This window comes from Trichechus manatus, unplaced genomic scaffold (genome assembly GCF_000243295.1).
Source record: "Trichechus manatus latirostris isolate Lorelei unplaced genomic scaffold, TriManLat1.0 scaffold00207, whole genome shotgun sequence".
NCBI lineage: Eukaryota > Metazoa > Chordata > Mammalia > Sirenia > Trichechidae > Trichechus > Trichechus manatus.
Window position 1 is genome coordinate 541,662 of NW_004444143.1, and position 16,064 is coordinate 557,725.

Consider the following 16,064-nt stretch of genomic DNA (forward strand, 5'->3'; position numbering starts at 1 on the left):
GCTACTCACAGTATATTCAATCATGGGAGTGATTACATTAAAACACGGAGAATCATGGCTCAGCCAAGTTGACACACAATCTTAACCAAGAAGTTATCTTAAGAAAAGTGTGCAAGTACACAAAAATATGCTTGAATGGCTGTTCACCACAGCATTGCTTAAAATGAAGTAGTACATGATGAAGTAGTTAAATTTGGGGGTTTCAAATGTAGAATATTAATCTAGGGAAAAATATCCCATTTATAGTCTGGTCTGTAGATGAGTGAAATTTGTTCTTGTTTTTGTTAGGTGCCCTCAAGTCAGCTATGAATCATAGTGACCCCGTGTACAACAAAATGAAATGTTGCCCAGTCCTATGCCATCCTCTCAGTCATTGCTGTATCTGAGCCCACTGTTGCAGCTAATGTGTCAATCCATCTTGTTGAGGATCTTCCTCTTTTTCACTGTCTACTTTACCAAGCATGATGTCCTCCTCCAGGGATTAGTCTCTCCCAATAACATGTTCAAAGTAAGCAGGATGAAGTCTTGCCATCCTCACTTCTAAGAAGCACTATGGCTGCATTTCCTCCAAGAACGATTTGTTCATTCTACTAGCAGTCCATGGTATATTCAATATTCTTCCCTAACACCACAATACAAATGTGTCAATTCCTCTTCAGTCTTCATTGTCCAGCTTTCACATGGTCTATTGGAAATACTATGGCTTGGGTCAGGCACACCTTAGTCACCAAAGTGGCACCTTTGCTTTTTAGCACTTTAAAAAGGTCTTTTGCAGCAGAATTGCTCAATGTAATATATCATTTGATTTCTTGACTGCTGCTTCCATGGGCACTGATTGTTGACCCAAGAAATGAAATCCTTGACAACTTCAAATTCTTCTCCATTGTAGGGTAATGCTATTCAGCTATGTGCATTCCCTCCTAATGGAGGCAGCTTTGCTTTTCCCGGAAGCATGCTGGGGATGAACTCGGGATGAATTCAGGCTAAGGTACAAGGCCGGGGATGGCGTGACTGGGCTGGTGGCCAAGGCTGAGGAACGCCTTATTGACAAAAAGAAAAATATCTGGGCCTGGGCAGGTAGTCCCTGGAAGCGCTGGCCACCCAGTGACTTGGAAGAAAACAAATAAGCCTTAGCCCCAGCTGGAACTGTATATAAGCTTGTGTCCCTTGCTAGGTGGTAGCAGAGCGCTACTCTGGTCCAGCTGCCGCCTTGGACTGTCCTGTAGGTAAGTTCCCCGAATAAACCATGTGCCTGATGGCTGGTTCCGGAGTCTTTCTTTGGTCTCTTGGCTACGCGGCCGACTCTGGGTCCAGAGGCCACTGGATAATCACTCAACATTCATTTATCATGATGTTGTCAAGATGTAATCCATACTGAAGGCTGTGGTCTTTGATCTTCATCAGTGTTTCAAATTGTCTTCATTTTCAGCAACAAAGGTTGTGCCATCTGCATACTGCAGGTTATTAATGAGTCTTCCTCCAATCATGATGCTGCATTCTTCTTCATATAGTCCAGACTCTCAGATTATTTGCTTAGTATACAGATTGAATAAGTATGGTGAAAGGATACACCCCTGATGCACACCTTACCTGATTTTAAACCATGCAGTATCCCCTTATTCTATTCGAAGTACCGCTTCTTGATCTATGTACAAGTTCTGCATAAGCACAATTAAGTGTTCTGGACTTCCCATTCTTCACAACGTTATCCATAATTTGTTATGATCCACACAGTCCAATGCCACTGCTTAGCCAATAAAACACAGGTAAACATCTTTCTGGTATTCTCAGCTTTCAGCCAAGATCCATCTGACATCAGCAGTGATATCTCTTGTTCCAGATCCTCTTCTGAATCCGGCTTGAATTTCTGGAAGTCCCTGTTGATGTATGGCTGCAGCCATTTTTTAATTATCTTCAGCAAAATTTTGATTGCATGTGATATTAATGATATTGTTTGATAATTTCCACATTCCGTTTGATTACCTTTCTTTGGAGTGGGTCAGGGTAGCTGTCTTCCAAATTTCTTGGCATAGACAAGTGAGCACCTTCCAGCACTGCATCCATTTGTTGAAGCATCTCAGCTGGTATTCTATCCATTCCTAGAGCCTTGGTTTTTGCCAATGCATTCAGTGCAGCTTGGACTTCTTTCAGTACCATTGATTCTTGATCATACGCTACCTCCTGAAATGGTTAAACATTGACCAATTATTTTTGGTACAGTTGACTGTGTATTCCTTCCATCTTCTTTTGATGCTTCCTGCGTCATTCAATTTTTGCCTACAGAATCCTTCAGTAATGCAACTTAAGGCCTGGATTCTTCAGTTCTTTCAGCTTAAGAAATGCCAGTTGTAGTCTTCACATTTGGTTTTCTAACTCTAGTTCTTTGAACATTTCATTATAATACTTTACCTTGCCTTCTAGAGCTGCCCTTTGAAATCTTCTGCTCAGCTCCTTTGTGTCACCATTTCTTCCATTCACTTTAGCTACTCTGTCCTCAAGAATAAGTTTCAGAGTTTCTTCTGACATCCATTTTGGTTGTTTCTCTTTCCTGTCTTTAATGACCTTTTGCTTTCTTCACGTGTGTTGTCCTTGATGCCTTCTCACAACTCTTCCGGTCTTCACTCATCAGTGTTCAGTGGATCAAATCTATTCTTGAAACAGTGTCTAAATTCAGGAGGGATATATACAAGGTTGTACTTTGGCTCTTGTGGATTTGTTTCAATTTTATAGTTTCAACTTGAAGTTGCACATGAGCAATTGATAGTATGTTCCACAGTCAGCCCCTTGCCATATCCTGACTGATGATATTGAGCTTCTCCGTTGTGTCTTTCTACAGATGTAGTCGATTTGATTTGTATGTATTCTATCTGGTGAGGTCCACGTGTAGTCTCCATTTGTGCTGTTGAAAAACATATTTCCAATGAATACATCATTGGTCTTGCAGAATTCTATCATGCAATCTCTGGCATCGTTTCTGTCACCAAGGCCATATTTTCCAACTACTGATCCTTCGTTTTTGTTTCTTTCACTTTCCAATCACCAGTAATTATTAATTCAACTTGATTGTATGTTTGATCAATTTCAGACTGCAGCATTTCATAAAAACTTCAATTTCTTCATCTTTAGCATTAGTGGTTGGTGTATAAATTTAAATAATTGTTGCATTTACTGGTCTTCCTTGTAGGTGTATGGATATGATCCTATCACTGACGGCATTGTACTTCAGGATGGATCTTGAAATGTTCTTTTTGACAATGAATGCAATGCTGTTTCTTTTCAATTTGTACATATTATTTCCAGATTAAGTTAGATCGTGCAAATCACCTGGCCATGTATGACCTTAAGGAAAACTTTACTTCCTAGATATTCACAGTGAAGGAAAATAATAACCAATCTATTTGATGTATACAAAATCTATTCAAGTAATCAGTATTTAAATGCCATGTCACGTTTTCTCATACATTATGAACATCACACTTAAAATGACTTCATGAGCATTTATGACAAACCCTTAATAAGTATTTTAAGTGATGCATAATATTTCTTTGGCGTGGATATGACTACGTTTATTTCACATCCACATACATTCACCCTTGAGAATATCTTTTCCAATCCTTTCTAATATAAGAAAAAGTTCTGAGTTAGATGTTTGAAAGTATTCCTACTCCCTGGAAAGAAAATATGACTCTGTCTTCTGGAGTTTTTTGGGATACTGAATTCTATCCTGGCCTGAAATTCATTTCTCAAATGCAAAGGTTCGTTTTCCAGGAGGATAATGCCTGCAGTGCATTCTTTCTCCTGCTTATGGGCTGAGAAAAGGGCCAATGGAGTGGCTACCTAAACATAATTAGGGTGCAGAGAACCAAAAAAACCAAACCCACTGCCGTCGCGTCAATTCTGACTCATAGCAACCCTATGGAATGGAGAACTGCCCCATACGGTTTCCAATTGGGGCACAGGGAAGCTGAATTTCCTGGCATTTTAGAAAACCTGAGATACTGGCAGAATTTTCTGTTCACAGTTCTTAAGTAGAGAAGAGTTTTGTGCTCTCATGAGTCTAGGAGGAGAGTCCAACTTACCTTAATAGAGATTTTTTTCCATTTCTGTGTTCCAGAAACCAGCTGCTCTCTTGCCTTTATCTTCCCTCTAATGGTACTTCCAAACATGAAAAGAAAAATGATTTGACCTGATAACCTGCTCCACAAAGGACTCACAATCGCCTTTGATGTCCATAATTCTACTCACAGTCTCCTCAAGGCAATCTAGGCTTTTACTATTAGGCACCTTAAAACTCTTCCATCCTCTACTCATTCCCCAATTCCAAAATCGCTTCCATATTTTAGCTATCTGTTAGAGCAGCACCCCCACTTCTTGATACCAAATTCTTAGTTATCTAGTGCTGCTTCAACAGAAATACCACAAGTGGATAGCTTTAACAAACAGAAATGTATTTTCTCACAGTTGAGGAGGCTAGAAGTCCATATTCAGGGTGCCAGCTCTAGGGTAAGGCTTTCTCTCTCTGCTGGCTCTGGAGGAAGGTTCTTGTCTCTTCTGAGCTTCTGCTCCTTGCGGTCAGCCTTGATGCCATCAAATGAAGAACATTCCCTTCCCTTCTGGGATCTAAGATTAGATCTTACCAGCACGCAATATCATATACCTTACCACTAAAGCACTAGGGGACCTTACAGCTAAGGCACCAGGGCAGGGGTCTATTTCACCTAGGGTACATTCTTTCAGTCTGGTTTGTGTAAAGGCCCCCAGGCAGCAAGGGACGAAACTGCTTCTGCTGCCCTGCAGTAGCTCCTTCCCCAGTTATATTGTGAGTGCCTTCCAACCTGGGGGTTCATCTTCCAGCACTATATCGGGCAATATTCTATTGTGATCCATAGGGTTTTCATTGGCTAATTTTTGGAGGTAGATCACCAGGCCTTTCTTCCTAGTTTGTTTTAGTTTGGAAGCTCTGCTGAAACCTGTCCACCATGGGCAACTCTGCTGGTATTTTTTTTCTTAATTTTATTTATTTTGTTGTAGAGAATATACACAGGAAAACATACACCAATTCAACAGTTTCTACATGTACAATTTAGTGACATTGATACCCTGCTGGTATTTGAAATACCAGTGGCATAGCTTCCAGCATCATAACAACATAGAAGCTACCACAGTATGACAAAATGACAGAGGGGTAGTGGATAAACATTATACCTAATATGTTTGATATATTAAAATTAAGAACTTGTTTCCCACAAAAACACATTAAAGAAAGTTAAAAGATGGTTGCAAACTGGGAAAAGATATCTATAATCAACAATTAGTATCAAGAATATGTACAGAACACCCTCAAATTAACAAGAAAAATATTACCAACCAACAGAAAAACTGGAAAAGACATGCACAACCATTTCATAGAAGAGGAAACACATATGGTCGATAAATATAGAAAGATATTTTTATTCTTGTTAGTGATCAAATAAATTAAAATTAAAAAACACAATGAAATGCCATTTTATACCTATTTAATTGACAAAAATGTAAAAAGCTGATGATACCAAGCATTAGACTTGACATAGATCCATAGTACCTCTGTATTGTTGGTCAGAGTGCAAATTATAACCATGTTGTAAAAACTGTTTGCTATTATTTAATAAGCTTGAATATTCACATAACCTAGAGTCCAGCAATTTCACTCCTAAGTGGGTACTTATGAGAAACTTCGATGTGCCCATTAGGAGACACATACAAGAATTGTCCTTGGTAGCCAGTTATCAGATAAAATTTGGATGCATTCCAAAATGCCTCTCGATACGAAAGGATGAGCAATGAAACTTCTGGAATGGCAGCATGTGGATCTGGTCTCCAGTAAAACAAGCGTAACTGGTGAAACTTAAAAAATAGTAACACAAACATGTAATGTCTCTGGAAATTGTCCTAAGGGCACACAAGAAACATTTTTTTCAAGCAAATCTACTAAAAGTTGGTAAGAACAGTGAGTCTATGGCATTGAATCCATGATCAACCACTCCTTCCTACAACCCTTCCAGCTCAGAGTCATGGAAACTCCACTACAGGTGAGGACAGTAAAAAACACAAGGTCCTTCTCATTCCATTTCCCAGTGAGAGCTACAGTATCTTCCTGGGACTGGCAAACCATGACCATTTCTCACCCTCCCAGCTGTGAATGAATTCCTTATCTACTCAAATTAACAAAATATAGAACATACTGACTGTAACAAATGTTTCAATTAAAATAAGAAATTAGACAAAGACAGCTATAGCTGAAATTTCTGTGGTGATAATTCATTACACCTCTCTTCTCTTGATTTCTGGACTAATTGAAAAACAGTATTTTTGTTAGTAATGCTTTGTTGCAAGATACAACTTGAATCTGGAGTTAATATGCACATCCTAATACTTCATTCAACTCTAGACACTGAAACTTATACAAGGTGAGAACTGGGCCTGCAGAGTAGGCAGAGAATCATAGCCTGCCCAGGGACCGTAGAGAAATTAAGGGCCCAGTAAAAGGAGATCATTTATGTACTTTAACACTTATCACCGATGCAACTAATCACTTCTCTTATGATACACAAACAAGAGTATGAATGAAAATAGGAAGTAGAAGTGATCCTCAAAAACTGACCCTCCAGTCTGTAAAAATGGGGAAAATGTGGTAAAAACAAGCCCTGCCCAAAACTCACTGTCCACAAGTCTACAACATGCAATAAGACAAGAAAATAAAATAGGTATAAACTACAAATATTGTGAATGGGGTTTATCATCTTTATCTACAGATTATATAACTATAAAGCCCAATGGAATCTTTCCATTTTAGAATCAGTGTCTTAATAAAATATATTAATCTTTCAGGTATTACAAACCTATGTTATGTATTTTGAAGCATTACATTATAAGGATATTAGAGGGCCAGGAGAATGAGCTGTCAAAGAAATTTTAAGACACATATATTAGTCAATGTTAATTGTGCACTCATTTGGAATACTGTTTTTAAATTCAGTAATATTCAAAATACAATCCAAATGAATTTTTTATTGGAACTGGATAATTTAAAAATTCTCATGAAGAAATAATTCTCTTTAGTTCCAAATAATACATAATTAATTATACATATCTTTTATTGAAAAGTGTAAGTCAAAGATTGCTGGAAATTCAGCACAGAAGTAGATCTGAGGATATGAGCATTTAATATATAACAATGATAGCATTTTAATTCAGTAGCAGAAAGATGAATAATTTAATTGCTTCTGGCATAACTGGCTTTATTTCTGGCTGGAAAGAAAGCTGAAATATGGCATCACACCTTATACCATATCAATTCCTGATGGGTTAAAATTTTAGATTAAAATTTTGTGTGTGTACATACTCCTGCAAAAACACACATGAAAAATTGCAAACTCTCTTTCTTTGTCCTCAAGCCCTCTGAGATTTTCAGTGGGCAACTGATGCTATGAAACATTCCTAAGAAACATAGGAGACAATGAAAACAGTTCGGGAAATCTATTATATAGAAATATCAACTTGATGGCACACAACAAAAATAAAAGATAATACAGTATGTTTATTGCACCATTGCTTTTAAACGGCAAAGAGGAAACAATATGAAGTCCAGTAATTGGGGAAATGGTTGAACAGGTATTGAGACAACCAAACTGTGAAACATACTGTAACCATTAAAAAGACGAAGTTAAACCATTATTTACTGACCTGAAGGGAAATCCAAAATGTACAGCTGAATTTACAAAAAGAAATTACAGAGAAATGTATAAAGTATCAGCTATTTTTCGATAAAAATATACTAAATCATTTACTTGTGTGTTAATATTTGAGCATGAAGCAATATATGCACATATAAACCCGCTGCCGTCCAGTTGATTCATAGGACAGAGTAGAACTGCCCCGTAGAGTTTCCAAGGCTGCAAATCTTTATGGAAGCAGACTGCTACATCTTTCTCCCGTGGAGTGGCTGGTGGGTTTGAACCACTAACTTTGTGGTTAGCAGCTGAGAGCTTAGCCAGTACGCCACTAAGGCTCCTCATGGGGGATACACAGTGTTTAAACATTAAACAAAAGAAATGGACACGGGGAGAGGGAGAAATGGAGACAAATAGGGATATTAATTTTTTGTTATCTTTATTCTGAAGAAATTAAAGTAACTCAATCTTAAAAAGAAAACAAAACTCCCAGGGGGTCTAAGCGAAAAGGGAGCAGAGCATGGAATGAAAGACCTATGGTAACTCTGGCTACATGGATCTTCCACAGGATAGTATACATCCAATGAAGGAAGGTGCTTGCTGAGCATGAAAACTGAGGCACAGGAAAGGCTCATCTCAAAACACCAACCCTAACCTAAACCAGGCTAACTGTGGGATTGTTTTTCACCTTCAGGATTTCTATTACTAGGCTTCTACATTATGATGAGTTGTTGAGTGAGTAGTTGTGACACAGACAATATGGCCTACAAATGCTTAAATATTTACTACGTGGCCCTTTACGGAAGAGGTCTGTCAATCCCTGTCTAGGGCAGAATATATAATTCCAGTGACACACCTGCTGCTAGTGTGCAACTGCGGTAGTTCTACCTGCTCTTCTTCCTTGATAGGTTAAGGCTTTAAAATTGTGTATTTTCAGTTGTGTATAATAAAGTTCAAGAATGGAATATACAACACGTAAAATATATCCTCCCCCTCTTTTTAATATCAACATGATGCTTAAACAAAAACTTCATATAGAAAATACTGGGCTGGGTCAAGTCCTTTTTAAAAAAAAAAAAATCTTTATGCTTGGAGTTTGGCTATTTAATCCCTGGAAAGACTGTTCATCTGAAACAGTTCACATTCCAGAAACTCTTGGTTAATTATCTTGTGTTTTCCTATTTCCCCCTCCAGCCCTCTCCCTTAAATTTACCTAACCAGAACCACTGTGGTTGGGACCAAGGAATCTGTATTTTTAAAAGGTCCTCCTTTGAGTCTTTTGCACAGTCAGTGCTCTAGGGCCCAGAACAGCAGTAACCCATAAGGGCCACTTGCTACTGTCAGAGCCCATGTATTTTCTTTGACTCTCACAGTGTTACTTATTTAATTTGAGCTGCCATTTAAAAATCAAGAGATATCGCACACTGGAAAAAAAAACAAAAATTCTAGATTCTCTCCAAATGTCCAAAGAGCTGGCAAAATGGGACTTACACTTTCTCACAGCATCACAGCAGATCTGGGCAGTGGGCACCTCTTTGGTTACTGTCCCAACCAGGTTCATTATTATTATTCTTTTAACCGATACCTGGAGTTTGCTAAATTGTTCAGGATGCTTGCATGTATCTTCATAGATACTAAACAATAGCTTTCTTTTCTTGTGCTCTCCTAATCCATTTCTGACATTAGGATCAGGTGAGACAATGAGATGTCTACTTCTATATAACTGTACCAGTTCCTTGAACTCTTGACGTATTTTTGCCCGGAAAAAAGTTGTGTGTGGTGGTTTATTAGTAATAGCTAATAGAGTTCATGCTAATTTTTCCATTTCCTGTGTGTATAAGAGAGTCTTCTAAGAGTTCTAATTCTCTGAGTCAATGCTGGCGATACACATATATATATATATGTATATATTTTTAATTTGTCTAGGTTTTCAAATGTATTAGAAAAAAGCATTATACTTAGTATAGCATTTTAAATTTGTAACTATAAGGTTTTATCATTTCTCAAACATAATGCTGTTCATTTGTCTTTTCATTTTTTTAATCAGTGTCACAATGTTTTGTCTATATTCTTGTTTCTTTCAAAGAAAGTTTTACGTTAGGTATTTTATAATGTAGCAAAAAGGGTGCCAGTCTGAAAAAAGTCATTCTCACACATTGCACCTATTACTCTCCGCATTATTATTTCATGTTCAACAGAAAATAAGTGATGATGGAAAATTCTCTTCATTCATTACCCTCTCGAAGGGTATTTCTTCAATGTGAGTACCCTGCTTGGTACTGAGTAAGGTAGCTTAACAGTTAAGTCTTGCAACACATAATACTAATGGCCATGATGAATACAGTATTATATGACAGGCACAGTTCTAAGCACTTTATGTGTCTTAATTCATTTAATCTTCCCACTTTATGAGGTAGGTATTATAATTATCCCCATTTAATAGTTTCTACACAGACGTACAACTATAAAAATATAGAAAAAATGATCAGGAAGGACAAATAATAAATTGATAATAAAGGCTATTCTTTGGGAAGTGAAACTGTACAGGGATGATGGTCCAAGGGTACTTTCACCTTATTTGCAATGTTTAAATCTTTCATAAGGAAAATATATTCATGATTTCTGCAAAAAAAAAAAAAAAAAGACCTGATAGATGTGCTGAGGGATAATGTCCATCAGGGTACTGTGTATAATGGCAAAAAGTCAGAAGGAAGCCACCATGTCCATCAAGAGAGAATTGACAACATAATATTACAGCAACACAAGAAAACATCAAGAACCTATTAAAGAATCTCTATTCACTGAGTTGAAAGTTGTTCACAAATGCTTTTACAATAAAAAAGCCTTAATTTTGTAAAGAGCAAAAAGAATAAGCCATTTTCTCAAATAAAGAGGTCACTTCTCTCAGGTATTAAAGTATTTTTAAAATAAAGGTATTTTATAATCGATGATATAAACAGTATGGACTGTAGAGTTAAATCTCAGATGGATTAAAACATTAAGAATGAAAGAATCACAGACTAATTAGAAAAAAAAAATTCACAGGATTACATTTCAGCATGAATTCTCTGATGTTTAAGATGAGGTTACAAAAGTGTCAAAAGTGCTTTCATTTTCAATACTTTATATAGTTTGAATCATCTGATATAAAAAAAAAATATGAGCTTTTATTAAAGGACTTCTCAAAATGTATTCTATCCATAGCATGCTCCTCTATCTTGAATTTTCTCAGGCTAAATACCTCAACAAATGAGATATTTCTAAGTTATTCTATTTATAGGGATTATTATCAAGATAAATTGATGTTGAATATAGTTTTGAGCTGTAATTAAAAGCCTTCATACACATTTCATATATTTTACAGTTTATCACCAGTATAAATTTTGATGTTGAATAAGCTGTGAGCCATAGTTAAAGGTCTTTCCACATTCCCTATATTCATAGGGTTTTTCACCAGTATGAATTCTATGATGACTAATAAGTTGTGAACTCTGAGAATACGCCTTCCCACATATCTTACATTCATAGGGTTTCTCACCAGTGTGAATTCTTTGATGTCGAGTCAGGTCTGAACCAGAACGAAAAGCCTTTTCACATTCCTTACATTCATAGGGTTTCTCACCTGTATGGATTCTCTGATGTTTAATAAGTTGTGAGCTCTGACTGAAGGCATTGCCACATTCCTTACATTCATAGGGTTTCTCCCCAGTATGAATTCTCTGATGTTGAGTAAAGTTTGAGCCACTACTAAAGGCCTTCCCACATTCTTTACATTCATAGGGCTTCTCACCAGTGTGAATTCTCTGATGTCGGGTAAAGTTTGAGCCACTACTAAAGGCCTTACCACATTCTTTACATTCATAGGGTTTCTCACCAGTGTGAATTCTGTGATGGCGAGTAAGGTCTGAGCCACAAATGAAGGTTTTCCCACATTCTGTACATTTGAAGGGTTTCTTGCCAGTATGTATTTTCTGATGATGAGTGAGTCTTGAGAGATGTCTAAACGCCTTTCCACATTCCTTACATTCATAGGGTTTCTCAATGGTATGAATTATCTGATGTGTCGTAAGTTGTGAGCCACGTCTAAAGGCTTTCCCATATTCCTTGGTGTCACAGAATTTCTCTTTGTTTTTGAAGATTTGGTGTAACGTAAAGGACGGATGCTGACTGAAAGTGGGCATATCTTCATGAGTAAGTATCAGTTGACTGAAGTGCCCCTCCTGAGAGCCACACCGTTTCTCACACTGGCTATTACATTCCCAGTCATCTCTAAAGCTAGAGCACTGAAGATGATGTGTAAGTCTTTCCATTATCTCCCACTGGGATGATTCTATTTCATAACTTTCCTTCTTCAGATATAATTTCTTGGTCTCACATCTTGATTCCAAGTCTGAAAGAAAATACAAAAGCACTCACTCACATTTTTCTTGTTCCATGGGAAATAAAACTTTAAAATGGGAGAATTAAACTAAATTTTAAAAAAGGGACAAAAAAAGAAGACAGACAGAGGACAGGTCACATAGAAAGAAGAGGGCAGTGATTAGGGGAACAAAGTAAGTCATTGGTTCCCAAACATTGATATAGATCAGAATGACTTAGGGGAGCTTATTATAGATCTTATAACAAGGATGAGTCTAATTATCACACAGCATACACACACACACACAGCATCACACAACACTAAGTATAAAATCAGGGGAATTTTCACACCTACTTAATAGGATTAGGAGCCCTGGTAGCACAGTGGTTACGAGCTCAGCCGCTAACTAAAAGGTCAGCAGTTCGAATCCACCAGCTGCTCCTTGGAAATCCTATGGGGCAGTTCTACTCAATCATATAGGGCTGCTATGAGTTGGAATTGACTGGATGGCAACCAGTTTGGTTTTGGTTTTTTAATAAGATTGTTGTCAGAATTAAATCAATGTGCCTAAGTGATGAGATCTGGAGGTTGGCAAACCACAATTTGTGGTACTGTGCTTGTTTTTGTAATTAAGGACACAGGAACACTCATTTGTCTATGTATCGTCTATGGCTGCTTTTGAGTTACAATAGCAGAGGTGAGGGTAATTGTGACAGAGACTGCGTGGCCTAAAAGCCTAAAATAGTAATTACCTGGCCCTTTAAGAAAAAGTTTATGGATACCTGGTTAAATACATATTGGTCTAATAAAGTAGCCACTAGCCATACGTGGCTATTTAAATTTAAAGTAATTGAAATTAAATAAAATTTTATTCCTCAGTTGCATTTTCCAATGTTTAATAGCCACATGTGGTAAGTGGCTACCATACTGGAAATCACAAACACAGTAAATTTCCATCATTGCTGAAAGTTCTATTGGACAGCAGTTGTCTACAAAAACTTGAGGGCCTGGGGCTTTTTAACAAATAATAAGGAAATAAACAGTGACAATCCAGATTGGAAAATATCTTAGGAAAAGTCAAATGTTGAATGAATGGAGCATGAATGGTAGATAGGGAAGATTCTTTTGCAGATGAAATATATGTTTGGGGTTTCAAGAAAATACTGTTTGCCTTGGAATTCTGTGACGCTGACCTTAGGAGAGGAGAGGAGGGGACTTAGGTGTACAAATATTAGTGATGACGGACTGACAGGAAAGGTACTTGTAGGTTTAAAGAAAGAGGAGAATAAAATGGGAGGCAGTGTATTGCCATTGAAAGATCAGAGGCACTAGATCCAGACTGTAACTCAGTTTTAAACTCAAACTCAGATAGTTACAAGTTTGATTTTCTTGGAAAATTAGTTCATCTTTCTGAGTCCCCAGTTCCCTGTTGATCCGATAGGAATAACTAACTCCTGTGATTCTCGTGAGAATTGGGAACAATGTATGTAAATTACCTGGTAGAAAATGTTTCATATTAGGTGGATAATATTAACTTCTGTATAAAAATGGGGACATTTGGCAAGTGAAGTGGTTTGAGGAACACACTACGGAACCAGAGGAGAAAGCTCATGCCAAAATGGTAAAAATCACTCTAGTACCATCTTCTTCCTCTTATTCCTGTAAAATCATTCAGCAAAACCTGCCTAGTCTTGCTCCTAAATATCTCTTGAAACTGTTCTCTTCCCCTTATCTCTGACACCAATACCTAATGTGAAACATCTATTCCTTGCGCTACTGAACAGCCTCCTACCTAGTTTCCCCACTTGAGGTTTGCAATCTTGAATCCTTTAGGGCACTAGAATGACATTCAGCCAGTCCTTGCACTGCTTATAATCTTTCAGTGGCTTCCCATACAATATTGCTCTTATGATAAAAGCCAAACTCCTGAACATAGTCTATAAAGCCCTGAATGATCTTGCTCCTGCCTATCTCTCTCAACCAAATCTCACACTATGCTCCCGGGACATTGCTTTCTAAGCCCCATCCATACTGGTCCTGTTTTTCAGTTCTTCAAATGCTTCAAGGACTTTGTCCCTCTCAAGTCCTTTCCAGATGTTCTTGCTTACGTCTTGAAGGTGTTTTCTTTTACTCTTGGCCTTGGTAACAACTGTTTATTTTCCAAATCTCCACTTAAAGGTCATACTTTTTGAGATCTTCCCTGATCCGTTGATCAAATTATGCTTTCCTTGTAATTACCTTTTTAGCACTCTGTTCTCTTCCTCAACAGTATTTTCACAATTTGTAATTACACTGGGTTCATTTTTATGTTCATTTTAATGCATATAACACAACCTTGCTTGCTGAAAGCGAAGGGGACTTGAAGCACTTACTGATGAAGATCAGAGACTACAGTCTTCAGTATGGATTACACCTCAACATAAAGAAAACAAAAATCCCCACAACTGGACCAATAAGCAACATCATGATAAACGGAGAAAATACTGAAGTTGTCAAAGATTTCATTTTATTTGGATCCACGATCAACGTCCATGGAAGCAGCAGTTAAGAAATCAAATGATGTATTGCACTGGACAAATCTGCTGCAAAAGATCTCTTTAAAGCATTCAAAAGCTAAGATGTCACCTTGAGGACTAAGGTGTGACTGACCCAAGCCATGATATCTTCAGTCGCCACATACGCATGCAAAAGCTGGACAACGAATAAGGAAAACCGAAGAATTGACACCTGTGAATTATGGTGTTGGCAAAGAACACTGAATATACCATGGACTGCTAAAAGAACAAACCAAATCTGTCTTGGAAGAAGTACAGCCAGAATGCTCCTTAGAAGGAAGGATGGTGAGACTTGGTCTCACATACTTTGGACATGTTATCAGGAGGGACCAGTCCCTGGAGAAGGACATGCTTGGTAAAGTGGAGGGTCAGCGAAAAAGAGGAAGATGCTCAGTGAGATGGATTGACACAGTGGCTGCAACACGTGCTCAAGCATAACAATGATTATGAGAATGGTGCAGGACCGGGCAGTGTTTTGTTCTGTTTTACACAGGGTCGCTACGAGTCGGAACCAACTCAATGGCACCTAACAACGGGAACAACAAAAGATATAAAAATCATGACACCTAAGTTAAAATCACAAGATATAAAATAAAATAAGAACTTCGAATTCTTGAAAAAAATTCTCATAGAATCAAGGATAGAAAAGTTGACAGAAAAAAATGAGTCATATGCAGGAATATTGATATAGGAAATATAATAAATGTAAATATAAATTCCAGAAGGAGAAGATAGAGATCAACAACAACAACAAAAAAAATTCCCAGGGCTGAAGAAAACTCTTAGTAATCAAATGGTTTCCTTCTGTGCTGGCCAAGATTTATGAGGAAAGAGCTTTAATTAGATATATCTCGGTAGAATTTCTGAGGTACAAAAAAAAAAGGGAAAATTCCAGAGATTAAAAAAGCTGGTGACTCAGGTTGTATCATACCCATGGACATGTTTGGTTTTGCCCTCACAATTCCCTAAAGTTTTAAATTATTTACTAGCTTTGAGATACCAGGAGATTTAATATAGAAATCTGGATTTCTAGCTTTCCTTGGCAGCAATGGTCCTGCATTCTTACATGACAGTATGGACTTGGACTTACAGGGTGCTTGCCCCACTGAATCAGGGGATAGAGTGTCTCATTAATCACTGTTTCCACTAATGCCTATTCCCACACTGATCTCCAGGTCAGAGTCTCAGCTGCCATGTACCATCACATCTGCACAATAAAACACTGTTCTACTTCCTTCTACCCTCCATGGTTTTATGAAGACAAATTCAGTTATTGGAATCATTATTCCTAGAAATAATGTAATGCCTTTCAATGGTTCTTTCACCTTTTTTTTTTTTTTTTTTTTGGTCTTAAATTTTCAGCGTATATGTTTTGTCTGGGTCTGGATGTCTTTGGATTTATCCTGTTTGGATTTGCTGAGCTTCTTGAATCAGTGGGTT

The 16,064-nt window shown here is 37.5% G+C and overlaps 1 protein-coding gene across 8 annotated transcripts in view; it reads right to left on the minus strand.

Moving 5' to 3' along the window:
- The window catches only part of LOC101343990 (zinc finger protein 14 homolog), a 123,290-nt gene that overhangs the window by 95,436 nt on the left and 11,790 nt on the right, over positions 1–16,064 (minus strand). For 7 of the 8 annotated variants that reach the window (XM_023742264.1, XM_023742270.1, XM_023742269.1 and 4 more), the window contains one exon: positions 9,732–12,099. In XM_023742264.1, the coding sequence (XP_023598032.1) occupies positions 11,078–12,099 (1,022 nt within the window). In that variant the 3' untranslated portion in view covers positions 9,732–11,077. Of the gene's footprint in view, positions 1–9,731; positions 12,100–16,064 lie in introns of those variants that run through there. The other variant, XM_023742271.1, reaches the window with a different exon arrangement.